General features: G+C 41.8%; 1 protein-coding gene across 1 annotated transcript in view; it reads left to right on the top strand.

The window, feature by feature from the left end:
* Positions 1-11,634: 11,634 nt before the first annotated feature.
* LOC121854361 (muscle LIM protein Mlp84B-like) overlaps positions 11,635-27,862 on the top strand; it is a 45,696-nt gene continuing 29,468 nt past the window's right edge. Inside the window, 6 exon segments of the mRNA XM_042348984.1 lie at positions 11,635-11,762; positions 14,138-14,271; positions 14,574-14,727; positions 18,802-18,913; positions 26,019-26,085; positions 26,088-26,114. Coding sequence (XP_042204918.1) covers positions 14,157-14,271; positions 14,574-14,727; positions 18,802-18,913; positions 26,019-26,085; positions 26,088-26,114 — 475 coding nt within the window. The 5' untranslated portion in view covers positions 11,635-11,762; positions 14,138-14,156.

Below are 27,862 nucleotides of genomic sequence, written 5' to 3'. Positions count from 1 at the left end.
GGTGGTTGTGAGGTGAGGTGAGGAACGCGATCACCTACTCATACCTTCACTTTAGCCAGACTCATATTCACCCAGTGAGTAGCAGGAGTTTCTGTCAGCTGAAATAAAATGGTTAATGATGACACAATAATACTATTGATGATGGTGATGATAATAGTGGTTGAATACTGATATTACTGCTACAATTACTAATAACTAAGTAAATAATCGATAATAATAATAATAATAATAATAATAATAATAATAATAATAATAATAATATCATTAAACTAACTAAGCCAACAACAGAGACAGTAGGGTTAACCCTCATGCACATATAATAAACTCATATACTGTATAATGTCAACAAACTTTTCCTAATTATTTTCTCTAATCTGTATTGTAATAATAACACAAAGATTGGCCTGCTTTGAGGGAGAAAAAATGACGTTTGTTTAAGAGTAGCCAAAAAAAGACATGAAGACATACCTTAGTGAAGATTTGTTATTATCTGGGGTGGGGGTGATGAGGGAAGGGAGAAGGGGAGGTGATGGAGTTACAGAGGAGGGTAGGTGAGGGTAATGGAACAGAGAAGAGTGAAGGGAGAAGGGGAGGTGATGGGACAAAGATGAGGGAAGAGGAGGGTGATGGAGACACGGAGGAGGGAGAGGAGGGTGATGGAGGCACGGAGGAGGGAAAGGAGGGTGATGGAGGCACGGAGGAGGGAAAGGAGGGTGATGGAGGCACGGAGGAGGGAAAGGGAGGACGACGGAGGCACGGAGGAGGAGAGAATGGTGATGGAGGCACGGAGGAGGGAGAATGGTGATGGAGGAGGGAAGGAGGGTGATGGAGGCACGGAGGAGGGAAAGGAGGTGATGGAGGCACGGATGATGTGGTGATGGAGGCACGGAGGAGGAGGGGAAGATGGAGGCACGGAGGAGGGAAAGGAGGGTGATGGAGGCACGGAGGAGGAAAGGGAGGACGACGGAGGCACGGAGGAGGGGAGAGGGGTGGTGGGAGGCACGGAGGAGGGAGAGAATGGTGATGGAGGCACGGAGGAGGAGAGAATGGTGATGGAGGCACGGAGGAGTGGGAGGCACGGAGGAGGAAAGGAGGGTGATGGGGCACAGGAGGAAAAAGGAGGGACGACGGAGGCACGGAGGAAGGGACAGAGATGGTGATGGAGGCACGGAGGAGGTGATGGAGTGATGGAGGCACGGAGGAGGAGGAGAATGGTGATGGAGGCAGGGTGATGGAGGCAGGAGGGGTGAGGGAGGAGGAGGAGGTGATGGAGGCAGGAGGGAGGAGGTGATGGAGGCACGGAGGAGGGTGATGGAGGCACGGAGGAGGGTGGTGATGGAGGGAGGAGGGAGAGGAGGGTGATGGAGGCACGGAGGAGGGTGATGGAGGCACGGAGGGAGAGAATGGTGATGGAGGCACGGAGGAGGAGAGGAGGGTGAGAGGCGGGAGGAGGAGGGGATGAAGGCACGGAGGAGGGAGAGGGTGGTGATGGAGGCACGGAGGAGGAGATGGAGGCACGGAGGAGAGAGAATGGTGATGGAGGCACGGAGGGAGAGGAGGGTGATGGAGGCACGGAGGAGGGAGAGGAGGGTGATGGAGGCACGGAGGAGGGAGAGGAGGGTGATGGAGGCACGGAGGAGGGAGAGGAGGGTGATGGAGGTACAAAGAAGAGATGAAAGCGACCAGTGAAAGCAAGGAATAAGTCGCTATGGAAGAACAGAGAGAATAGGTGAGAGACACAAGACCACAAGTCTAACACGTAAACATACACCAGCTGCCTCCCCATACACACAAACAACCCCCCTCCACACACAAACGCACACACACAAACACACACGCAAACATACATACACACTAACACACAAACATACACACGTACACACACACACACCAAAACATGCACGCACACTCACACACACACACAGCACGAACTGATCGCTATAAGAACATCCCAGTCCCAACCATTGCCAAAAAATATCAATAACTTGTAATCAACCAGTGTATTCACTCCCAGTCAATCTTACTTTTTGCACTGTCACTATGTTGAAGTGCCCTGTAGTTTGAGCTTCTCCCCACCTAGGTATTATATGTCATATTTCTATCACTTATGTTACTTGTATATTATTTGTAAATCAAGAGACCCATTCCCCAATTATGTTACTGTATATTTTCAGCCTTCCGGCTGCCATGCTCTTTCAATAAACCGTTAATTATTATTAATTTTATTATTTCACACACACACACACACACACACACACACACACACACACACACACACACACACACGTCAGTGAAGTTGTCAAATCCTCCAGTTTCCGTCTCCACTTCCTCCGCCGACTCAAGTCCCTCGGAGTTCCTGCACCCGAGCTCCTCAGTGTTTACACAACATTCATACTTCCCAAGCTCACCTATGCCTCTCCTACCTGGTCTTCCTCCCTAAATGCCACACAACGTAAACACCTAGAAAAAGTGCAAAAGAGGGCATGCAAGATTATTCTCTCCCCTTCCTACTCCACATATCAAGAAGCGCTCAACACACTGACCCTTTCGACTCTCACTGACCATCACCACGACCTCATCTGCAAATTTGGTAAGCTTCTGCACCATCCTCGACACCGGCTCCTACTACCACCTGAGATCCCTAGCCCGAGAATTGCTGTTCGACACCACAACCGCATCCAGCCCATACGTGCACGAACTGATCGCTATAAGAACAGCCCAGTCCCAACCATTGTAAAAATTATCAATAACTTGTAATCAACCAGTGTATTCACTCCCAGTAAATACTACTTCTTGCACTGTCACTATGTTGAAATGCACTGTAGTTTGAGCTTTTCCCCATCTAGTTATTATATATCTTATTTGTATCACTTATGTTATTTGTATATTATTTGTAATTCGAAACCCATTCCCCAAATATGTAACTGTATATTTTCAGCCTTCTGGCTGCCAAGCTCTTTCAATAAACCGTTAATTATTATTATTATTTATTATTACACACACACACACACACACACGTCATTATATACTACCTGGTGTTCACAATAAAGTAACTCTGCCAGGTATCATTGGTTGCTGAAAAGTTAATCTCGACAAGGGCTTAAGGTGATAATATTACTATGTAGGATATTCTTCATTTACAGTCTGTAGTAATTTCGAATCACTTGAAGGTTAGGCCCCCAGCTTAATTCATCTGATGATTAAACGTACTAACCCTACCTGGAGGGTTTGGTTAGGTTAGGTTAGGTTAGGTTTGCGTAAGGGTGTTAAAGCGTCAAGCAAAATAAGCTGGGATGCCTAATGTTCATGCGATCCCAAATAAGTACGCGGGACGGTGTCGGGTGGAGTGGAATAATAATCAAGACTTCAGAGAGCAATGTAATACACGACACTGGCTGGGATGCTGTCAGCTGTCAGATGCCACAGGGTTATTATTAAACAAGATTATTACCTGCAGCGGTCATCAAGGTTTGTCACTAACACACATATTTTTCATACTCTTTTTTTTTCCCCTCTATTTCGTGTGTTCTGTACCAGGGGCGGTATACTGAGGGTATGTCCTGAGAATGTAACCCGTTGTACTGTGTCCTCGAGCAGAGTACGCCATGGGATTATAGAAGTGAACCTAGGGCACGAGGGACTGGTGTCAGATATCACACACAAATTGAGATAGGATGGGTATATTATCCTCTGTGTCTGGATATTTGAGAATCAGTTGAGTTTTGACGACAAGCCGTTGGTGATATGGTGTACAAATGGAGTTCCTCTGGCCCACACCGGGTATAAGTCACGGTTGATTTTCTAAACGAGTGCTCCAACCCACACCACGCCACTATAGGCTACCCAATTAGTCCTGCGTTAATATACACAGACACACAATTTGTGATACACACGCGCATACATGGCATCGCAAATAACAAGATCCCCCCCCCCCCCACTCACACGAGAGGATTCCCTAGTATTAAGACAACTTTAGCTAAGAATTCATCAAAGCGCATCTGTGTATGTTCTGGAGAGGGGCAAAATTTACTAACATTAAAGCATACAAAATATATTAATTACTGTCGCAATGTATCAAAGGAGAAATAAATCTTTGTATATGTACATAAAGTAATGCGAAAGTTGCTGTTTGTCACACACTGAAAAAACTTTAATAACCCCCCAATACATTATTGAAAAGAGGGCTCAGGGAGTAACTTGAGCTGGTGCAGCGTAATGGAGTTTTCGCGTCAAATGTTGATAGGCCAGGCGTAAACAAAAGTTACATTTTGGCGGGAAGTTTCTCTGATGTTAACAAACTGTCTCTGAGAAGGAAGGTTAATATCGTCGGTGCACTGTGTAGGTTGGTAAAATGAACTGAGCTGTAGGAACTCAAATGAAGAAGCGAAACTAACAAAAATCCTTAAAGTTGGAGACTATAACCGGAAAATCACAGGATGGTTACAGAAATACATGCATATAATTTATAATCTTACTGTCTTAGATACAAGGATTCTGATCTTGAAGAGAACACTAACAGACACAGCCAATCAAATCCCTAGTAAAGAAAGAGTCTTGTCTACGAGAGGTAATAAGGATCAACTGAGGATTAGCACCCCTAGCTTATTTCACCTTAAAATTAACCACCCTAACGCTCATTTAACCAATCCCCCTTTCCAGGTATCTGTATGGTGTTAAATATGGTAAAATACTCTGAAGGGGGTAGGGATAATCTTCAGGTGATCAACTAGTAATTATAATACACCGTGAAGATGATAGATAAGAAACCCAGTCACTAATTACCGACGACTACCAAAGTCAAGTAATGTTAAAAAAATAAATAAATAAACAAATAACGGCGTGGGTTGAAGATTCACTTGACTGTAGGATGAACTGACGAAGCTATGAGACAGAAGAGGGGAATATATTATTAAAGGCAGAGTGTACCGACCACAACACAAGCAAAATAGATATCAAATTAGAACAAGACATGAGTATGAAAACAAAAAAACTAGGTAATATAACATCTGACATAAGGATAACAGGAATTGATATATAATTTACGTAGAGTGTTCGGGGAGGGTTTACGAGATCCTGATAATAACACGAGCATCCGGGAGATAGGGCCGGTTATCCAGTCAGAGGTTCCCAACGTAAGCAGAGAATTAGTGAATTAAGACTGAAGGATTGTAGAAATATCCGAGAAGTTTATACGATGAATAATTAGATCATTTGAAGATTCGACAACCCAGGTTATTTCACCTGAAGATCAACTACTCTAACCTGACCTAACTGTAACCTAACCTAACCTAACCTAACTCTAACCTGACCTAACTCTAACCTGACCTAACTCTAACCTAACCTAACTCTAACCTGACCTAACTCTAACCTGACCTAACTCTAACCTGACCTAACTCTAACCTGACCTAACTCTAACCTAATTCGAACGTACCCTAACCTAATCAAACGCTAATCTAACCTAACTCTAGCGTACCGTAATCTAACCTAACCTAACCTAACCCCCAAGAAACGGTAGCTGGAAGTGTTTGATAACTAAAACAAAAGACTTATTGAGATGTACTGTGATAACCTCCAAGAAGGTAAAGGAAACAAAAGCCAGATATTATTGAGATAGCAGACACCCTCTTAAAGTATGATATCATGTGGGAAAGAGACTCAGGCGTGAGGGAAATATAAGAAGATATCACAGGATAACATGAAATAACGAAAACTACCTAATTAACCACATAGGGAAACAGACTGAGCTAACTCGAGACTACAGGAAGAGACTGAAGACTCGACCAGGAGTAATGTTAAGGAAACAAATTAAGAGACGTAACCAAACTTTACTTTCGACACAAGAAGAAGAAGAAGAAGAAGAAGACACAGGTGACAAACTTTTACTAAAATCAAGTAACGATTTTATACAATTAAATTGAGGGAGAAACATAAATGTACAGTCTCGTTCACGATTCTTCAAACACTGCTGGAGACAGCTGGCAACTCAAGGCCGTTTGTTTACTATAGTACGTAGTATAATATAATACGAAACAACAAAGCCCAACCAGTAAATCAAGCGACGGGGAACTAAGTAACCAATCACAGATCACTTTTACATTTATTCTTAATTTTTACGACGTACTATAGTAAACAAATGGCCTTGAGTTGCCAGTTGTCTCCAGCAGTGTTCGTAGAATCTTGAACAAGACTGTACATAATATTTTCTCTATACTACTGTATATATATTTCAATTGTATGTTGTTGGATTTATAAAAGGAATAATGCGGTTTATTGTTAAGTAATAAACCAAAAGATAATACCAGTGTTGAATTATTATTATTATCATTACACTAACGCGCTACAGTCCTTACAAATCCCTACCATTACCACTACCACTAACATTACCACTAACATTACCACTAACATCACCAGCACCACTACCACTAACATCACCAGCACCACTTCCACCACCCCTGCAGCACAGAAACGTACCAGCCAGCCAGGTGAGGTGTAACTCATATGTTAACACCCACTATAACACCCACCACCCTCCTTCCCAACACACACACAACCTCGTCACTTGGCTAATACACAGTACCAATGACCTAACACCTCAACTATGCCCCCCCCCCCCCACGGGTAAAAATAACTGAAAAACTTCGTGGTTCAATGTACACACTGGGTATATTTCTCCACAACAAAGAGACATTAACTCCCACTTCATGCAATACTAATATATCGCTATACTAATGACTCTAGATTATCTAATAGTAATATATCACATTCCTAAAAATATTAGCGATATATCGTAGCCAATGGATGACTATGTGTGCCGCTCTACAGTATATTTAAATCACTTCTCTCCTTCACTGTCGTGTTCGTTCGTCCTAACACGGATCACTTCTATAATATTTAAACATTTAGCTTCATTTACACAAAATTATAGGGATAATTGCCCACTTTAGCGTTACATCACAACAACCTCTTAATTGGAAAGTGGGGGATACCTTTTTATCTTCGCTGTCAAACCACATATAAATTAAGATAGATCATGGGAGCGATATTAATGTAATGTATTCTTTTTCAAGCGTATTGTATGAAAATTTGGTTAAGTGTGTGTGTGTGTGTGTGTGTGTGTGTGTGTGTGTGAGTGTGTGTGTGTGTGTGTGTGTGTGTGTCTTGAGAGAACCCGATCATCTGAAGACTAGCCATCCCAGCATTTTGCCCCTTAAGATGAACCATCTAAAGCTAACCTAACTTAACCTAACCTAACCTAACCTAACTCCTCCAGGACAGCGTTAAAGTGTTTAATAATCAGGTGAAATAAGCTGGAGTGGCTAATCTTTAGGTGATGCAGACACACACGTTACACACACACACACACACACACCGCTCGGGTAAACACTTCTATGATGGAAACAAAACAGCTGAGGTTGAAAGTGCTTTGGGGAGCACATGAAATATTTGGGTGAAGATATATGCTTTGCCGAAGACATAATTGTGTTTTGGCGAGCACATGAGATACTTTGGCGAACTCATACGTTTTGGGGAGTACATAAGGTGCTTTGACGAGCACATGTGATGTATTGGCAAATTTATAATTTTGTTCTGGCGAATACTTGAGATAATTTGACGAAGACACATGTTTGGTGAGCACCAAAGATGTTTTGACAGACATTTTGGTGGCCATATTGAACGTTTTGTAACTATATTTGATGCTTTGGCGAGCATATATTACTGCACTAAGCTAGAAAAAAAAACGTTACTTTTCAGTTTGATTCAAGAAAAGGAAGGTTAAGATTAAGTTCAACAGAAAGAAGTTTTATTTTACACTTAAGTTGTACGAGATGTGTGTGTGTGGTGGGGGGTCAACATTATGTGTGGGAGGTGATCTGAGCGGTAGTTCAATGTGTGGGAAGTGATCTGAGCGGCCGGTCAGAGTGTAAGGGGAAACACCGAGCAATCTTTGGCATCAGATCCGCCTCTTAACTCAGCGGAGCCCCTCTACCCCCTCCCCCGCTCCTCCCTCCTAAAAAAATCATCTGAGATAATCCCATTTTTGGCGCGCGTCTAGCAAGGCCAAATGCTCTCTTTACTGATCAAACTGATGGAGGTTTTATTTCAATTTGTGAGGAAGTTATAATTTTTTTTAGGAAGTGCAGCTTAATGCATTTTATGACAAATTCTTAACGCGGAAAGAGTTGAATAACTTTTTATTATTTAAAACAACTTCTTTATTAGCAATAAACAACAATGAATTAATCTGTTAACTCTTTGAGGACGATGTTTTAAGGGACGACTATTTTAAGGACTATAATTTTAGTTATAATCTTAAAGGTGTTAAATTGTCTTACTCTAGTGGTTAAGAATGTATGTGTGTGTGTGTGTGTGTGTGTGTGTGTGTGTGTGTGTGTGTGTGTGTGTGTGTGTGTGTGTGTGTGTTAAAAATCACTATCGCGCCATATTATCTGAACTCTTTATAAAATATTATAACTGTTTTACTAACTCACTATACATAGTATAAGATAATATATTTCAATCTTCAGTTAATGGTGTAATAGTTTACCGGTTAATGATGTAATACTCTACCTGTTGATGTAATAGTCTACCTGTTGATGTAATAGTCTACCTGTTGATGTAATAGTCTACCTGCTGATGTAATAGTCTACCTGTTGATGTAATAGTCTACCTGTTGATGATGTAATAGTCTACCTGTTGATGATGTAATAGTCTACCTGTTGATGTAATAGTCTACCTGCTGATGTAATAGTCTACCTGTTGATGATGTAATAGTCTACCTGTTGATGTAATAGTCTACCTGTTGATGTAATAGTCTACCTGTTGATGATGTAATAGTCTACCTGTTGATGTAATAGTCTACCTGTTGATGTAATAGTCAACCTGTTGATGGTGTAACAGTCTACCTATTGATGTAATAGTCTACCTGTTGATGTAATAGTCTACCTGTTGATGATGTAATAGTCTAGCTATTGATGTAATAGTCTACCTGTTGATGTAATAGTCTACCTGTTGATGTAATAGTCTACCTGTTGATGTAATAGTCTACCTGTTGATGATGTAACAGTCTACCTGTTGATATAATAGTCTACCTGTTGATGGTGTAATAGTCTACCTATTGATGTAATAGTCTACCTGTTGATGTAATAGCCTACCTGTTGATGTAATAGTCTACCTGTTGATGTAATAGTCTACCTGTTGATGATGTAATAGTCTACCTGTTGATATAATAGTCTACCTGTTGATGGTGTAATAGTCTACCTATTGATGTAATAGTCTACCTGTTGATGTAATAGCCTACCTGTTGATGTAATAGTCTACCTGTTCATGATGTAATAGTCTAGCTATTGATGTAATAGTCTACCTGTTGATGATGTAATAGTCTACCTGTTGATATAATAGTCTACCTGTTGATAGTGTAACAGTCTACCTGTTGATAGTGTAACAGTCTACCTGGTGATGTAATAGTCTACCTGTTCATGATGTAATAGTCTAGCTATTGATGTAATAGTCTACCTGTTGATGATGTAACAGTCTACCTGTTGATATAATAGTCTACCTGTTGATGATGTAATAGTCTACCTGTTGATATAATAGTCTACCTGTTGATGGTGTAATAGTCTACCTATTGATGTAATAGTCTACCTGTTGATGTAATAGCCTACCTGTTGATGTAATAGTCTACCTGTTCATGATGTAATAGTCTAGCTATTGATGGAATAGTCTACCTGTTGATGATGTAATAGTCTACTTGTTGATATAATAGTCTACCTGTTGATGGTGTAATAGTCTACCTGTTGATATAATAGTCTACCTGTTGATAGTGTAACAGTCTACCTGTTGATAGTGTAACAGTCTACCTGGTGATGTAATGGTCTACCTGTTGTTGGTGTAATAGTCTACCTATTGATGGATTAGTCTACCTGTTGATGGATTAGTCTACCTGTTGATGGTGTGATAATCTACCTGTTGTTGGTGTAATACTCTACCTGTTGATGGATTAGTCTACCTGTTGATGGTGTAATAGTCTACCTATTGCTGTAATAATCTATCTGTTGATGGTGTAATAGTCTACCTGGTGATGATGTAATAGTCTACCTGTTGATGGTGTAATAGTCTACCTATTGATGTAATAGTCTACCTGTTGATAGTGTAATAGTCTACCTGATGATGATATAATAGTCTACCTGTTGATGGTAACTTAATATACCTGTTAATAAAGTCTCTCTATAACTGTTGATATTCTGGGTTATACTGAAAAAAAATACTGTACAATATACTGTATATTCTGTTCTTAATTCAGAGTACAGCTTCAACAGTCAGTGTACACGTGTGAGAGGTACTGTACACCCTTCACACTGGTCTGTAGTAAGTCAGATATAGTTATTCTTTATATTAGTTATACAGGATACTGGTTATATTTACTAATACTTACACTTAATGCTACTTATATTTGATGCAACTTATACTTAATACTACTTATACTTTAAAATACTTATACTTATATGTTATTTATACTTAATACTAATTATACTTAATACTACTTATACTTAATGTTACTTATACTTAATAATTACTTTCAACGTGTATATTATAAGTAATACCTATTGTGTGAACGTTACCTTCAGTAGAACATAATGTGTGAACGTTTCCTTCAGTACCATCTATTGTGTGAACGTTTCTTTCAGTACCACCTATTGTGTGAACGTTTTCTTCAGTACCGCCTATTGTGTGAACGTTTCATTCAGTAGTACCTATTGTGTGAACATTTTCTTCAGTAGTACCTATTGTGTGAACGTTTCCTTGAGTAATACCTATTAAGTGAACGTTTCCTTCAATAGATCCGATTGTGTAAACGTTTTCTTCAGGAGTACCTATTGTGTGAACGTATTCTTGAGAAAAACCTATTAGTGAACGTTTCCTTCTGTAATACTTATTGTGTGAACGTTTCCTTCAGTAGTACCTATTGTGTGAACGTTTCCTTCAGTAGTACCGATTGTGTGAACGTTTTCTTCAGTAGGACATATTGTGTGAACGTTTCCTTGAGTAAAACCTATTAAGTGAACGTTTCCTTCTGTAATACTTATTGTGTGAACGTTTCCTTCAGTAGTACCTATTGTGTGAACGTTTCCTTCAGTAGTACCGATTGTGTGAACGTTTTCTTCAGTAGGACATATTGTGTGAACGTTTCCTTGAGTAAAACCAATTAAGTGAACGTTTCCTTCTGTAATACTTATTGTGTGAACGTTTCCTTCAGTAGTACCTATTGTGTGAACGTTTCCTTCAGTAGTACCTATTGTGTGAACGTTTCCTTCAGTAGTACCTATTATACTGTAATGAACGATCTTTAAAAGGTATCAATTATATAAACGTCCATAAAGTAGTTCCTATTATGGTATGGGGATGATTATATTAGTAGTAGGAAAACGATGATCAAAACAATGTTCTCTATCTGTATAGAGGGAGCAGCAGCAGCAGCAGCAGCAGCAGCAGCAGCAGCAGCAGGGTCGTCGCCGCCGCCCACTACCCCTACTACCCTCTCCTGCCCCGGGCTGCACACGGCACCAGCAGGGGTCGAGAAGACGGGTGCCGTGTGCAGCGGGGTATTCCTGGCACGAGGGCGAGGAAGGGGGCGGCGCCTCCAAGAAAACCTGAGGCCGGGCTGACTTGGTCCTCAATCGTAATAAGGCGAGGAGTCGAGAGGCAGTGTCCATCCGAGGAGGAAGGAGCAGCTAGCCAGCCTGTAGTGTTGCCCGTGTGAGAAGGTAGGCGGCCCCCTCTCTTACCTCTGCTGCCGTGTGAGACTATCTCTGTGAAATACTCAGGTCGTCTGAGACTCTGCCGTGTGAGACATTACCTGCCCGTGTGAGATAGTCTCTGCCGTGTGAGACATTCCCTGTCGTGTAAGACGTTCTCTGCCGTGTGACCCACTGCGAGTTATTCATACTTGTGCTTCAAACTTACTACACCTTAGCCCGTGTACGCTCTCTTATTCTACGGCTTCTGTATGTCTGTGGTAGTGGCGGCAACGCTCTAATGGTGTTCACAAGTCCCGTAAGGGCGGTCTAGGAAGGCCCCAGTATCGTAGTACCAAACAGCAGATGTTGTGATGTGCTCCGTGCCGCCTCTGTGGTAATTTCCCGGTCACAGGAGCACAAGTGTTGCACAGTTGTTGAATTTCTGGTGTTGCTGTGGTGAGTTACAGGTGAGTGAGGCGCCGTAGACCCACACTAGGGAAACCTCCAAGAGACACTCACTCAGTGACCTACAGAGTCACGACCTGGTCAAGAAGGTCTTTCTCTCTATTTCTCTCTTCATCATCTTAATTCCCCCAGAGAGAACTAACTAAGCTGCTCCCCCAGGCAGGTCACCAAGTGTTTAACTACAGTAGACTGGTTGACAGTTGTGTGTGGTTAGTTTACTGATGTGATGTAAATCTACTTGGTGGAAGACGCCCTTCTTTAATTCAGTTCCTTTCATATCCTTAAGTTTTTGTTGAGCGCCTTCCATAGAGATGACAGTTTTAAGACTTTCATACTCACAAAATCATTGGCAGGCATTTTGTTTATAGTTTTGGTTGTGGGAGAGAACTGAGCACAGTGTGCACTCTCACGTAGGGTGTTTCCTTATCCTGGGTCTCTTATGTTTCTCAACCTTTGTATCTGTATAAATGAGGTGGGAGTAAGAAACTCACACAGTGTGATGGCAAGAGAAGGTGTGTGCACACAATTATAACGTATCTTTACGGATAGATCCGCTGAATTTAAAAATAAACATTGCGAACTTTATTGTCTCGGTAGAACTGCCAAAATCCTTCATCCGCTGTGTCATATTGTGTAACACAAAATTGAAAAGAGTTTTTTATTGCATGCAGTAAGAGCGTTGAACAGTCTTCAACTTTATGTGTGGGCTTGTTTATCCCTGAACATTTGTACCCCTCACCCGCCCCATGGGTTGTTAAGGCTTTTACCTTCACCTGTCCCATGGGGTGGTGAAGGTTCCACCCCTCACCTATCACGTGGGGGTGGTGAAGACTTTCACCCCATGGGGTGATAGTTATAACATATATTTCGTTAGTTTCACCGACAGGGCTAAACAGACTTGCCCTCTACTTGCTTCTGGAGTGATGATTACTGTATTATCTTTCTCTGTTATCAATACATAGATGTTATTTTAGTGTCTATATGTCTCGTGGGGTGACCACCATGCTTTGATGTCCATCTGCCCGACGGGGACGAGTCGGTGACATCATGATTTGCATATGCCTAACGGGGCAGCAAAGTGGTTACTTACGCCATGGAATAGTCTAATATCTTGGAATAGTCTAATGCCATGGAATAGTCTAAACCATGGAATAGTCTAATATCTTAGAATAGTCTAATACCATGGAATAGTCTAATACCATGGAATGGTCTAATACCATGGAATAGTCTAATGCCATGGAATAGTCTAATACCATGGAATAGTCTAATACCATGGAATAGTCTAATACCATGGAATTTACTGAGCATATTGAGAAAATAGCACAAAGTGTTCATCTGCCCCACAAGTCAGCTCTCTGTATATACATATCTAAAGTTTAGGCTTTAGTAATGAATGAAGATTGGTGACCGGGAGAGGCGCGCGGTGCGGGAGAACCAGGGCCGGGTGTGCCAGCCAACCCGACTATAAATGGCCCTGGCACGGAGGGCCAAAATTAGCGGGTGACTTGGCTGGCAGGTGAAGATGCCGGCCGCCCCCGCTGCCACCTGCCACCACTCCGTACATACACCTGGTATTCTTGACCTCTGCCAATCACCAAGACCTCCAGGGAGGCCGGTCATGAAGGCTTGTCTTGACATATAACCGAAGAGGCCGAGAGACGCAGTTCACTGTATATTCATAATTTCCGACTTTCGTTTCTTGATTTTTTTTCAAGTTCCGCATTTGTAATGCTGCAGTGATCATTATATTCAGTGTTTAAAGTCTTCCGTTTAATACAGCAATGTAGGCTGTATATTATATCGTTGGTAGAGTGCGTCAGTGTAGTGCGTTACTGGTATAGGTGTTGCCAATATAGTGTGTTGAGTTACTGATGTAGTGTGTTGTGTTGTAATATAAGTATAAAGTGATGGGAGAACTGAAGGTGCTCCTCCCCCAGGCCGACCATCGCCGCAGACATGCCGTTCAAGGCTCCAACCAACCCAAAATGCCCCAAGTGCGAGAAGTCTGTATACCACGCCGAGGCTCGGGTGGTGGGCGACGTGTCCTTCCACAAGGAATGCTACAAGTGCAGTAAGTACTTCTTGTTCTTAGTTACTTCAGGTCACACCTTTCCTCAATACCTTCATGTCATGATCAAGTTCAACAGCTTCATTTCATAACCCAAGTATAATTACAGTCTGTCTCTCACACACATTGTATTCATCACATTGTTACGCCAACAGTGTTCACCACAATCAAGGATAATTAGTATTAAGTATTTATAAACTATTCACCAATTTCCTTACACCAAATGCACAAAAAAATAGACAAATATATCGTGCACAACAGTTCATCAGACTAACACAGAGTATGTTCAACTCTTAACCCGCCAGGTATGTGCAATAAGATGTTGGACTCGACCAACTGTAACATGCACGAGAATGTGCTATACTGCAAGACCTGCCACGGCCGCAAGTTTGGTCCCAAGGGCTACGGCTTCGGCGGTGGCGCTGCTGGCCTTAGCATGGATACCGGCTCACACCTCGAGTAAGTGTTCCTACCTCTCGTGTGTTCTTTTGACATCCCCAAAATATGTTGTCAATAGCGGACCTGGTAACCTGATCTGGGAGAACTGGCCGGTGTACTGTAGAGGATACCCACCGTGTTGCCTCCTCAAGAGCTGCCGGAGGGTTTCTCTACAGCCCATCGTCCAGTAAGTCCAACACCGCATTACCAGGTCCGTGAAAGGCATATCAAGTTTCCAATTGGCGTGTAATCCTTATTCATAAAATTAATTTCCACACAGTTTAATGAGTTGTACTTTATTTGGTACAATAAAACATCACCAGTGCCTCATTATTAAGGACAAGTATTAAATGGTCAAGTGACAAGTTCGTGTCAGCCTTTATGAGGACAGGAACTCCCAGTAGGACGTGGCAGGATGACTCAGTCACCAAGTGTTACTCGGGGTTCCTTGACTCCCATTCTTGAGGCTCAACACAGTGTCAGGGAGCCACATGAGTCTGTTTCCCAGTTGGTGGATCAAAGATAAATCATGAACATTGTCCCCAACGCACTAGGATGATGACAGAGTAGGATGAGGGAGGGAGGGCGGGCATCACCAGCCAATACTGGCACTTGTTATAACTCATACTCATCCATTACTTGCATTATACTAACATGTATTGTAAGACTTCTCAAATTTTATTTTGTTTCTGTTTTACTTCACATCGAGCTTCATTGTTTTTTCTTTCACAATGAATTCGCGATCGATTTCTCATAAGTGATCATAATCATACAGATGGGAGCCTAACCTGCAAAAAATATATTTGTTGTCAAATTTTTATTATGACCATAATATGTTTCCTTCCTTGAAAAAGTAACTACTCACTCTTTACATTTTTTTTCTTTTTAATTATCGATTCCGTCTTCAATTGGTTATTTTACTCCCTCTTAATCAGAGGATAGAGGGCCTTCTCTTGCTTTTAATTAATAATCATCAGGGTTTATCATACCTTTAAGACGAAACTTCTCAATTGGTTACTTCACGTACCTGTTATCGCTACCTTAAGAGTCACTTGAGGGAGCAAGTATCCGCCACACAGTGAGACGGGGAGCTGCGCCACACGTCATCTTTAACAGTGGTAAAAATAAATAAAAGAGGTGGCATGCAGTCAACAGTCAAAGACAGCCCAGTGCATTAATAAAAAGTCAGAACTGTCAAGAGCAGCTGTCAGACTGTTGGCAGTTGGTTGCCTAACAGTCTGCAATAACCAGTTGGGAAGTTTCCCCCTCTGATAAATACTGCCTCTCCAGGACGCTTCAAGCGACTCACACTATCTTCCCCTTCCTCCCCACAGAAAGAAGTAAATGCTCCTCCTACGCCTCAATAAACAGTCTTGAAAACTCAAAAGCGTAGAGCCCGACTGGTAGCACAAGGATCTTAGTTAGTGCCTGGGATGAAAGCTGTTGCCTTGGAGACACTTAGTCAAAATCTGGATAAATTTTTTGTAGTCAAACTGTTGAGGACAGTGTCTGATTTGTGGACTTCCTCTCTTGTTCTCATTACTAACTTAAGTCTCGTCTCCACTGCTATAGTTACACCAGCGCACCATCAATGAAAATATGATTGGAACGCTATGTTCGAAGCCAAAAAATTGTGTGTATTGGCTTACTGTTTCACAGTACTTCAGCTATCACGCCTGACTACGCTATGCGCTTAATGCTTAAACGCTACACAACGCTACACGCGGCTTCGAACTGCGCTACGCCTCTTATTCGACGCTATTTACGCTCACTTTAGTGCGAAACGACTCTCTCTCAGGAAGGTGCTGACTAGTAGGTACTTAACTCTGTGGTGAGGGCAGAAGGGACAGCCCGTCAGTCATGACACGCTTACAATGTTGGCGTCAGTCTCCTGACTGACGTCTACACCATCAAAGCCAGACTGACACTTAAAAATGCCTTGTCTGCCGCACCATGAGGTCGGGGTCTTACTGCCAGTTGTGCACCGTCTTAGGAGAGAGATATACCTTGAATACGATAAGTTGCTTCTTGCTAAGCTCACTAACAGTGTGGGTGGCAGACAACTGTTGATCTCATGACCAGCACAAGCCTGGCTGGCCGCCCTGGGCACTTCCCGGGCGGTACAGCGAGAGGCCTCACACAGTACACTAGTGCAAAACTTCACACTCATCTCTAACTCAATTGGTTGTTAAGCAGTTACAAAAAAAAAGAATGCCATTCATTTAGGGTTTAAGTCACCCACTACGCTTATTATGTTTATTTATGCTATGCCTTAAAGCTTTATTTTTTTGCTTATAGTGCTAACTATTTTTATACGCTCAGTCAACGTTCCTATTGTAACCTCTGTGGAATATTTTTATAGGAAATATACGCTACAAAGAACTGAATTCCTGGGTTTCCTTTCAACATTCACCATCTTAAGTGCCTGTCAACTGTACCTGTGAGACAGCACTTCACTATATAGCTGGACTGCTCTTGTTGCTCTAAGGATATCTCTTTCTCTCACTCTCCCACTCTCCCTCACTCTTTCTCTTGCTTGATGTAGGCTGAGTGTGAGAGTTCGACCTCTACCTCGGAACACAAAAGCTACCTCATTCTCAGGCAACATTTCTAAGCATCAACTATGGATTTACCTGTGCATGCTCCTCCTTGTTGGCAATACGGGCATCGTTTGGCTCTAGTAGTTTGGTCTAAGGAAAGAAAGAAAAAATGTATGATAAAAAAGCTCTTAAGAAGGTGGAAACGTAACAACCATAACACAAGTTGGCAACCAATGCAAAACTACAAGTTAGCTTTATTTGCATTGTTACACTTAGGTAGTGTTGTTGACAGTGTTAGTGGTCTAAATTTGGTTACTTGTCACTCACTAAACATAGAGAAAGCCCTCTAACCTCTGATTTGCCCGGAATCTTAATAAAAGAAAGGTATAAAACCATTCCATTGAATCCAATATTTCTCTTCTGCTCTCAAGAGATCTGTTGACCTAAAAGCATTTGTTGCAGGACTGGCCCTCCATGTCACCCACCGGCACAGTTTCCATACATCCCTTGTTATCTAGCGACGTAGTATAGACACGTGTTAAGTCAGTGTTACATTTCCACCTTCAAGAAGGCGGTGCCACAACAATGACTGAGTATTATGATGTAACACTTAATATGTACACCAGTAAACCATAGTTATATGTACCTGGGTCAGCATATATATATATATATATATATATATATATATATATATATATATATATATATATATATATATATATATATATATATATATATATATATATATATATATATATATGGCCAAGTGAAGAAATAGAATACAAGTTAGCAAGAGAGAAAGAAAAAGCTTACATATTTGAGTAAACTAAAATATGATTATAAAGTAAGAAGAGTGAGACCAGAAGATGTTATCACGATAACTATTAGAGATGATCAACAACAACAACAACAGGAGCCAGGTAGTAGGTCGTTCTCTGTCGTCAAAGTTGTATCAAAAGTCACACACCTGGTTTCTTCACAGCCTTTGGGCCCTTGAAGGTGTAAACAGTAACAATAAGTTTAATAGACCAAAATTACAACCCTACCTAATTAGTCAGTGTCTGTAAGAGATACCTGGTGGGTAATCACATACCAGGTATAGCTAATGTACAGGTGTCGCCAAAAGTTGCCTGCTTGGCCATCACATTCCTGGCTGTCACAACAAATACCTAAGGTATAGGGAACTGTTTACCATAATATAAGTATTCACCAAAGTTAACTTTGAGAAAAACAGGGTTAATATACTCGCCTTGGTATGTGAACATAAAGGACAAGGAAAATTGGAACAGCTATTAGATACCTGCATTAAAGGCTTAAATACTACCATCCCACAATACCTGGGAATGACACATCCCACACACACATAGATACCCAGATAGCAATTGTCCACAAGAGTCACCTATTGAGTGGCAGGTCGATCAATTACACACAAGAGATTGAAGTAACCAAAGGTTTAAGAGGTAGTGGACGGTGTAACGGACACGGATCGTCGGAATGTCGCCCCTGGAGTGTTGTGGTGCTCAACCTGTGCTTCTGGGTTTGTCTTGTGTCGCAGGAGGAACGACTATGTGAAGCCGTACAAGGCCCCCCAAGCAAACCCCGGTGAGGGCTGCCCACGCTGCGGCGGCAAGGTCTTCGCTGCAGAGGAAATGCTGGCTAAGGGCAAGGTACGTATGTGTGAAGTTTTTGATAATAAAGTGAAGTGTAACATGACACACACACACACACACACACACATACATTTGATGCACTCAAACATATTAGTGTGACACCAGTATGTTACGTCTTCCAGCGATTATCATTCTATTGTAAGAAGTGAGTGTGTAATGACAAGCCACTAGGAATTTTGTTCTACTGTAGGCCAGGGTGAGGGGACACGAAAGTATCTTTCCAGTAAGTAAATTGAGATGAATTCTTACTCAACTAATCAACATTTCACAATACACAAACCATCAACATGAATAACCATCCATTAGCTTGATCACAACACTTATACACAGTCTGCCCTTAAGTTCCCGGAAGCGAACCCTTACTTTCTGATGCCCGAGAGATGTGAAAAACAAAACACATTGCGTGATCTCCCTTTGTAGCTCAGGAACTTGTGTGATGTCGCCCCCACAGTGGTACTTGTTGGGTGTCTCCCTCTCTGTCTCTCTCTCTCGCTCTCCCTCTCACTCTTTCTCTCTCTCCATCTGGTCTCTCTTTATCTAGTGCTTCATTTTCTTTTCTTTGTTTCTCTTTCTACCAATTTCCGCATTCACTTTTTATCTTTTGTCTCTCTCCTCTGTTTATATAGTCTTTCTCTTTCTCTCTCTCTATCTTTCACTTCCTCTCTTTCTCTTCTCTGTCTATCAATTCTCTTTCTCTTTCTCTCTCTCTCTATCTTTCACTTCCTCTCTTTCTCTTCTCTGTCTATCAATTCTCTTTCTCTTTCTCTCTCTCTATCTTTCACTTTTTCTTTCGCCCATTTTTGTCTATCTATCTCTCTCATTCCCTCTTAACATCTATACATCGTCTCTTTTCTTTGCTTCTCTCTTTATCCCTCTCTATGTATTTTCTATATTTTATTACATTTCCTCTCTCTCCATAATACCTCTCATTCTCCCTCTTCATTCTGCAGCCTATCATTTTTCTTTTAATTCTCAACTTTACTCTCCCCTTTATCCATTCTCTTTAATTTCTCCGAATCATCTCTGATCTCAATTATCTTTATTCTCTCTGTCTCTCTGTCTCTCCTTGTGCCTGTCTTTACCTCTCTGTCTCCATCTCTCCCTCTCCTCTGTACTTCCCTGTTTCTACCTTTCCAATTAGCTACCCCTTCTTCTTCTTCTCCCTCTCTTTCTCTATACATTCGTTTGCATCCTCTTTCCCTCTTCTATTCTTCCACTGATACTGAGAGCTACTGAGAGACACTTGTCGTACACCTCCACTGACACTGAGAGATACTGAGAGACACTAGTAATACACCTCCACTGATACTGAGAGACATTGATAGTACACCTCCATTGATGCTGAGAGACAATAGTCCTACACGTCTACTGATACTGAGAGATGCTAAGAGACTCAAGTAGTCACCTACACTGACACGGAGAGATACGGAGAAACACTTGTATTACTCCTCCATTGACACTGAGAGACAATTATAGTACACTTCCATTGATACTGGGAGATACTGAGAGACACTTGTAGTACACCTCCACTGATACTGAGAGATAATGAGAGGCACTTGTAGTACACCTCCAATGATACTGAGAGATAATGAGAGGCACTTGTAGTACACCTCCAATGATACTGAGAGATACTGAGAGATACGAGTTATAAATTCTCACAGTTATTGAGAAGCACTGAGAGACACTAGTAATACACCTCCACTGATACTGAGAGACACTGAGAGACACTAGTAGTAAACTTCCACTTATACTGAGAGACACTAAGAGACACTAGTAATACACCTCCACTGATACTGAGAGACATTGATAGTACACCTCCATTGATGCTGAGAGACAATAGTCCTACACGTCTACTGATACTGAGAGATACTGAGTGACACTAGTAGTAAACTTCCACTTATACTGAGAGATACTGTGACGCATTTGTAATACGCCTACAGTGATACTGAGAGATACTGAGAGACACTTGTAGTACACCTCCACTAACACTGTGAGTTGCTGAGAGATACGAGTTATAAATTCTCACAGTTATTGAGAAGCACTGAGAGACACTAGTAATACACCTCCACTGATACTGAGAGACACTGAGAGACACTAGTAGTATGCCTCCACTGATACTGAGAGACACTAAGAGACACTAGTAATACACCTCCACTGATACTGAGAGACATTGATAGTACACCTCCATTGATGCTGAGAGACAATAGTCCTACACGTCTACTGATACTGAGAGACACTGAGAGACACTAGTAGTACACCTCCACTGATACTGAGAGACACTAGTTGTACACATTCACTGATACTGAGAGATACTGAGAGACACTGAGAGACACTAGTAGTATGCCTCCACTGATACTGAGAGACACTGAGAGACACTAGTTGTACACATTCACTGATACTGAGACACTGAGAGACACTAATAGTACACCTCCACTGATACTGAGAGACACTGAGAGACACTAGTAGTATGCCTCCACTGATACTGAGAGACACTGAGAGACACTAGTTGTACACATTCACTGATACTGAGAGATACTGAGAGACACTGAGAGACACTAGTTGTACACATTCACTGATACTGAGAGACACTGAGAGACACTAGTAGTAAACCTACACTGATACTGAGAGACACTTGAAGTACACCTCCATTGATACTGAGAGACACTTAGAGACACTAGACCAACACCTCCACTCACACTGTGAGATGCTGAGAGATACGAGTAGTAAATTCTCTCAGTCATTGAGAGACACTGAGAGACACTGGTAATACAGCTCCACTAATACTGAGAGATACTGAGAGACACCAGAAGTACATTTCCACTTATACTGAGAGATTCTGTGAGGCCTTTGTAACACGCCTACAGTGATACTGAGAGATACTGAGACACTTGTAGTACACCTCCACTGATACTGAGAGATACTGAGAGACACTTGTAGTACACCTTCACTGATACTGAGAGATACTGAGAGACACTTGTAGTACACCTTCACTGATACTGAGAGATACTGAGAGACACTTGTAGTACACCTTCACTGATACTGAGAGATACTGAGAGACACTTGTAGTACACCTTCACTGATACTGAGAGATACTGAGAGACACTTGTAGTACACCTCCACTGATACTGAGAGATACTGAGAGACACTTGTAGTACACCTTCACTGATACTGAGAGACACTTGTAGTACACCTTCACTGATACTGAGAGATACTGAGAGACACTTGTAGTACACCTCCACTGATACTGAGAGATACTGAGAGACACTTGTAGTACACCTTCACTGATACTGAGAGATACTGAGAGACACTTGTAGTACACCTTCACTGATACTGAGAGATACTGAGAAATACTGAGAGATACGAGTAGTAAATTCTCACAGTTATTGAGAGACACTAGTAATACGCCTCCACTGATACCGAGAGACACTAGTAGTACACCTCCACTGATACTGAGAGATACTCAGAGATACTGAGAGACACTTGTAAAATACTTCCACTTACGCTGAGAGACACTAGTAGTACACCTCCAATGATACTGAGAGATACATAGAGACACTAACAGTACACCTCAACTGATGCTGTGAGATACACTTCTACTTATACTGAGAGATACAGAGAGACACTGAGACACTGAGAGACACTTGTATTACTCCTCCACTGATACTGAGAAACACTGAGAGACACTAGTAGTACACCTCCATTGATACTGAGAGACACTGAGAGACACTTGTAGTACTCCTCCACTGATACTGAGAAACACTGAGAGACACTAGTAGTACACCTCCATTGATACTGAGAGACACTGAGAGACACTAGTAGTGTATCTTCCCTGATACGGTAAGGTACTGAGAGACACTGAGAGACACTTTTTGTACACCTCTACTGATACTGAGAGATACTGAGAGACACTAGTTGTACACCTCTACTGATACTGAGAGATACTGACTCCACTCACTCAAACGATCAGTATATATATCCCTTGATATTATGAAACGTCAGGATATACAAACACCAAAAAAATAAAAATAAATAAGAGTGGTCATAATTTTTTATTTTTTTTATTTTGGGCACTCCCCTACATCCTTGTGTAAGGTGAAGCGCAGAAGCGTTTACAGCACCCAACAGGGAAGCATGCTAAGTTCATGCTTGCCTTTATGTCTCATGAGTTAAGGGCGTAGAAGCCTGAAGAGTCAATGGTTAATGTCATCAAGTTATTGGAAGCTCCAACAACTTGTCCCTGAATACGAATTCGCAACTTTCGATTTACAACAGGTACCTACTTTACTGCTATGTGAACAGGGACTAATGGGGGCTAGGAAATATGTCCAAAAACTTCCACCGGCCCGGGAATCGAACCCGTGACATCTCGCTTGCGAAGGCAAGAGCGGTACCACTTTACCACCAGCACCCCCTAGTGGTCATAATGACGTAAACATTTCTCTGAGACTCTACGGTAACAAGATGATTCCTCGCTTTCATAGTTTTAGGGTGAAAAATAACAGAAAAACTTGAAATTACTAAACTAATTGAAGGCCTCTGGCAGCTGATGCCAAGTGAAACAGTCAGTTCAGAGCACATGTTAATGTCAAGCGTGAAAAGCTATTGCGAATATTAGTTTGCATTGTATATTAATATAGCCATTTAGGAAAGATAGACATTTTAAGTTATGAGGCAAATACAACTTATAAACCTTTTTGGCATTATGGGTTAGATTAGGTTACAGGGGGTACGGCAGCTAAGAACGTATCAAAGCGACTCATTGAATCTACGACAAAATGACACGTTCTCAGAAAATCGTATCTTGATTTTTACCTTTAACTAATATTATGGGAAGGTAATTGACTCACTCTACCTCGTATGTATTATAGAATTTCCCTTTTATTGGGGATGTGAGGACAAAACTAGACGTCGCACCTACACGTTCTCCACCACTCCCTCACCACCACCGTCACATCTACACGTTCTCCACCACTCCTTCACCACCACCGTCACACCTACACGTTCTCCACCACTCCCTCACTACCACCGTCGTACTGCCTCACTATTTACCATTGTTCGTATGCCTGCACTGTTTATATACATTATGTGTATACCTGCATGGTCTAGATGTACAGTACATTCTTTGTATACACGCACGCACACACACACACACACACACACATGCACAGCGGATCCCAACACACTGCCAACCCGAGACTACAACACTACACACACACACACACACTCACACACACACACACACACACACACACACACACACACACACACACACACACACACATACCGACGACAATTCCACAGTAAACCAAAATTTACCCAGAGTAAAACCTTAGCTCACACTACACGAGGACAGGTAAACACACATAGGTTGAGGCACACTCCACATTGTCTTCTATAACAATCACAACAACCAAAAACATAAATCACATATCAACATTATCTTTTAGTAACAATAAGAGTAGAAGTGTAACGCTGATCTCGTTATGGTCGTCCTCTTTATGTGGTAGCTTTCCTGAACCAGTTAGATATGATAGTACATCAATAGTCACTGAGAAATGTTGACGCAAGAGTCCGTGTGTGTGTGCGTCTGGTTTCAATTATTTTTGACGGGTCGAAGGAAGGGTGGATGGGTACAGGATGTTCCTTCCCCCAGGCATGTGTGGTGGGGGAGGGAGACAGGTACACCCCTAGGCAGTTGTGGTAGTGGAGGGAGACAGGTACACCCCCAGGCAGGTGTGGTAGTGGAGGGAGACAGGTACACCCCCAGGCAGGTGTGGTAGTGGAGGGAGACAGGTACACCCCGAGGCAGGTGTGGTAGTGGAGGGAGACAGGTACACCCCGAGGCAGGTGTGGTAGTGGAGGGAGACAGGTAAACCCCCAGGCAGGTGTGGTAGTGGAGGGAGACAGGTATAGCCCCAGGCAAGTGTGGTAGTGGAGGGAGACAGGTACAGCCCCAGGCAGGTGTGGTAGTGGAGGGAGACAGGTACACCTCCAGGCAGGTGTGGTAGTGGAGGGAGACAGGTACACCCACTATAACAACCGTCTCTGATGACCAGGACTTTTACATTAAACATTATTTCAAGGACATACAAAACTGATCCAAGAGAAGTTCATCAGGTAACCTCAGAGTCAAAGGATCATATTGGCTTTGGATAATATTTAGATCCTATTTAGAAACTGGTTCCTGTAGAAGCCATCAATATTGATAATAAAGGTCGTTGGGGCCAGGGAGTGTGTCGTCGACCTCCAGTAAACTCATGTTAAACACAAACCTCGAGAACGACCCCTATACACCAGCATGCACAGCATACAGTGTGGACAAGCACCATAGTGTGTACCAAGAATTCTCCTCTTGCACACATCATTGAACAACGCCCCTAAAAGTACCTCTGGGGGATGGCACGAGGAAAAACTCTTTGAATCCTCCACGACCATCTTATAGCCTGGGGAATATCAGTATTATCAACAGTATATAAATCAGTGATATAACATTACCCTGAATACCTCCTCGACATTTTCTCTTATTGAGGAGCAAAAGCTATGATGTCACGAGTTTTATTGTACTGTACAGTCACCCACACTTCCACCTGGTACAGTTAGCATTGCCAATCCTTTATCTCCATGATGGGTGAATAATAAGAAGTGGTCCAAAATGTGGTGTCACATTATTACAAAACTCCTACTCACAGACACACACACACACTCACACAGTGGTGTACTTTATAGTTCAAGATTCATTGTTTGATATGACGATGATGATAATAATAATAATAATAATAATAATAATAATAATAATAATAGTAACTCAACACTACACACACACACACACACACAACACACACACAAATAAACTACAATCACTCACATATGTATTCACCAACCCAAACATTATACACACTGACAAAATCCGTCTCTCCACACACATCCACATACACACCTCTTCCACACACCTCCCGCACACACACCGACACTAACAACCCCCCACACACACGACCTCACACCTCCACCACTCACACCGATACACACACACACACACACACCGACACACACACATCCCACACACATATCGCTGGTAACTGACGGTGTATGTGTGCCCCTACAGAGCTATCACAGGACCTGCTTCAATTGTAAGGCGTGTCGCAAGCCTCTCGACTCCGTGGTTCACTGCGACGGCCCGACAAGGAAGTCTACTGCAAAGGTAAGCTCGCTGACCCTTGATCTCTGACCTAGTGTAATGAGGGAGGGGGAGGAGGGAGGGGGGCTGGAGGAGTTAAGGGTGACATATACCAGTGTAGTTAGAGAGAGGGAGGGAGAGTGTGGGGGAACTAGAGGGGCGGTGAGTGCCAAGAGGGTCAGTTACCGGTAGAAGGTACACGATACGAGACCACCCCCCCCCCCTCTCCCCACACACACTCTCATAGATGTAAAGTGACAGATCATTATTGTGGTTGGTTTATTTAAGTACAAGTATAGGTACAGGTTTGGGTACAGGTACAAGTTTAGGTACAGGTACAAGTTTAGGTACAGGTACAAGTTTAGGTACAGGTACAAGTTTAGGTACAGGTATAGATTTAAATACAAGAACAGGTTTAGGTACAGGTATAGGTTTAGGTACAGGTACATTTTAGGTACAGGTTCAGGTTTAGGTAAGAGTACAGGTTTAGGTACAAGTACAAGTTTAAGTACAAGAACAGGTTTAGGTATAAGAACAGGTTTAGGTAAAAGTACAGGTTTAGGTACAGGTATAGGTTTAAATACAGGTCCAGGTATAGGTTTAGGTTCAGGTTTAAGAACAGGTATGGGTTTACGTACAAGTACACATTTACCTACAGAGTACAGGTATTCTTAAAGGAGTACAGGTTTACCTATAGGGAACAGGTACGTAACTAAAACCGAATACAGGTATCCTATTACACACCTTTTTGAAATAATAATCTTTCCTCCCTCAGGTTCAGTGATAAATGTAAACTTTATTGTGTAAATATATGTAACTCTAAGTGATTTACCTCCTACTGCAAGTCATATTATCTAGTATATGTCTTATTGTGATGATATTTACATTGGAAAAAAGATTATATAATTACCTCAGGTGTGATGTTACCTATAGGTGTGTAGTTTGATCCATATGTGTTGTATCTTACTGAAGAGAGAGAGAGAGAGAGAGAGAGAGAGAGAGAGAGAGAGACCGACGTATCGAATAACAAGATGTGGTCCAAAAAGTGGTGTCGCATTACTACAAGACTCCTTCTCCTCACAGACACACTTACACAGTGCCAGTCTGCCGCGTGCGTCACATGCCAAGATGGTGCCAAGGTAGGTGGACCACAAGGCAATGACGCTCCCTACTCCTATTAGGGGGGAGGGGGCATCTTTCTATCTGTCATTACAACTTGATACTCTCTAGGTACACACACACACACACACACACACACATATATATATACATATATATATATATATATATATATATATATATATATATATATATATATATATATATATATATATATATATATATATATATATATATATATATATATATATATATATATATACACACACAATCGATATAGCGATAAGAAAATGGTGTACCTGAATAGACAGTCGATACGAAGATGAGAGAATAAGGTAGAGAGTAGATTGATTATAATGATGAGACGTCAATAGTTGATGGTAGATGAAAAGACTATAAAGAAATGAGAAGATGAAACAGTTAAGAGTATAATAGAAACAGTCAAAAAGTTCGGTTCTACACACACACACACACACATATACACATGCGCGTACGCGCGCGCGCGCATTTGGAAGACTTCGCTACACTAGAAGATCTAAGTTATAGTTATAGTGAACACATCATTATGTACTTTATTTTCACTAGTCATCTGTCATATTAATTGCGCCTCATTCTAATATTTATAAATTTATTCTTATATTTGGTTAGATGGC

This window comes from Homarus americanus, unplaced genomic scaffold, assembly GCF_018991925.1.
Source record: "Homarus americanus isolate GMGI-L3 unplaced genomic scaffold, GMGI_Hamer_2.0 scaffold54443, whole genome shotgun sequence".
Lineage (NCBI taxonomy): Eukaryota > Metazoa > Arthropoda > Malacostraca > Decapoda > Nephropidae > Homarus > Homarus americanus.
The sequence above is the reverse complement of the archived record's forward strand: the minus strand, read 5'-3'. Positions and strand labels throughout refer to the sequence as shown.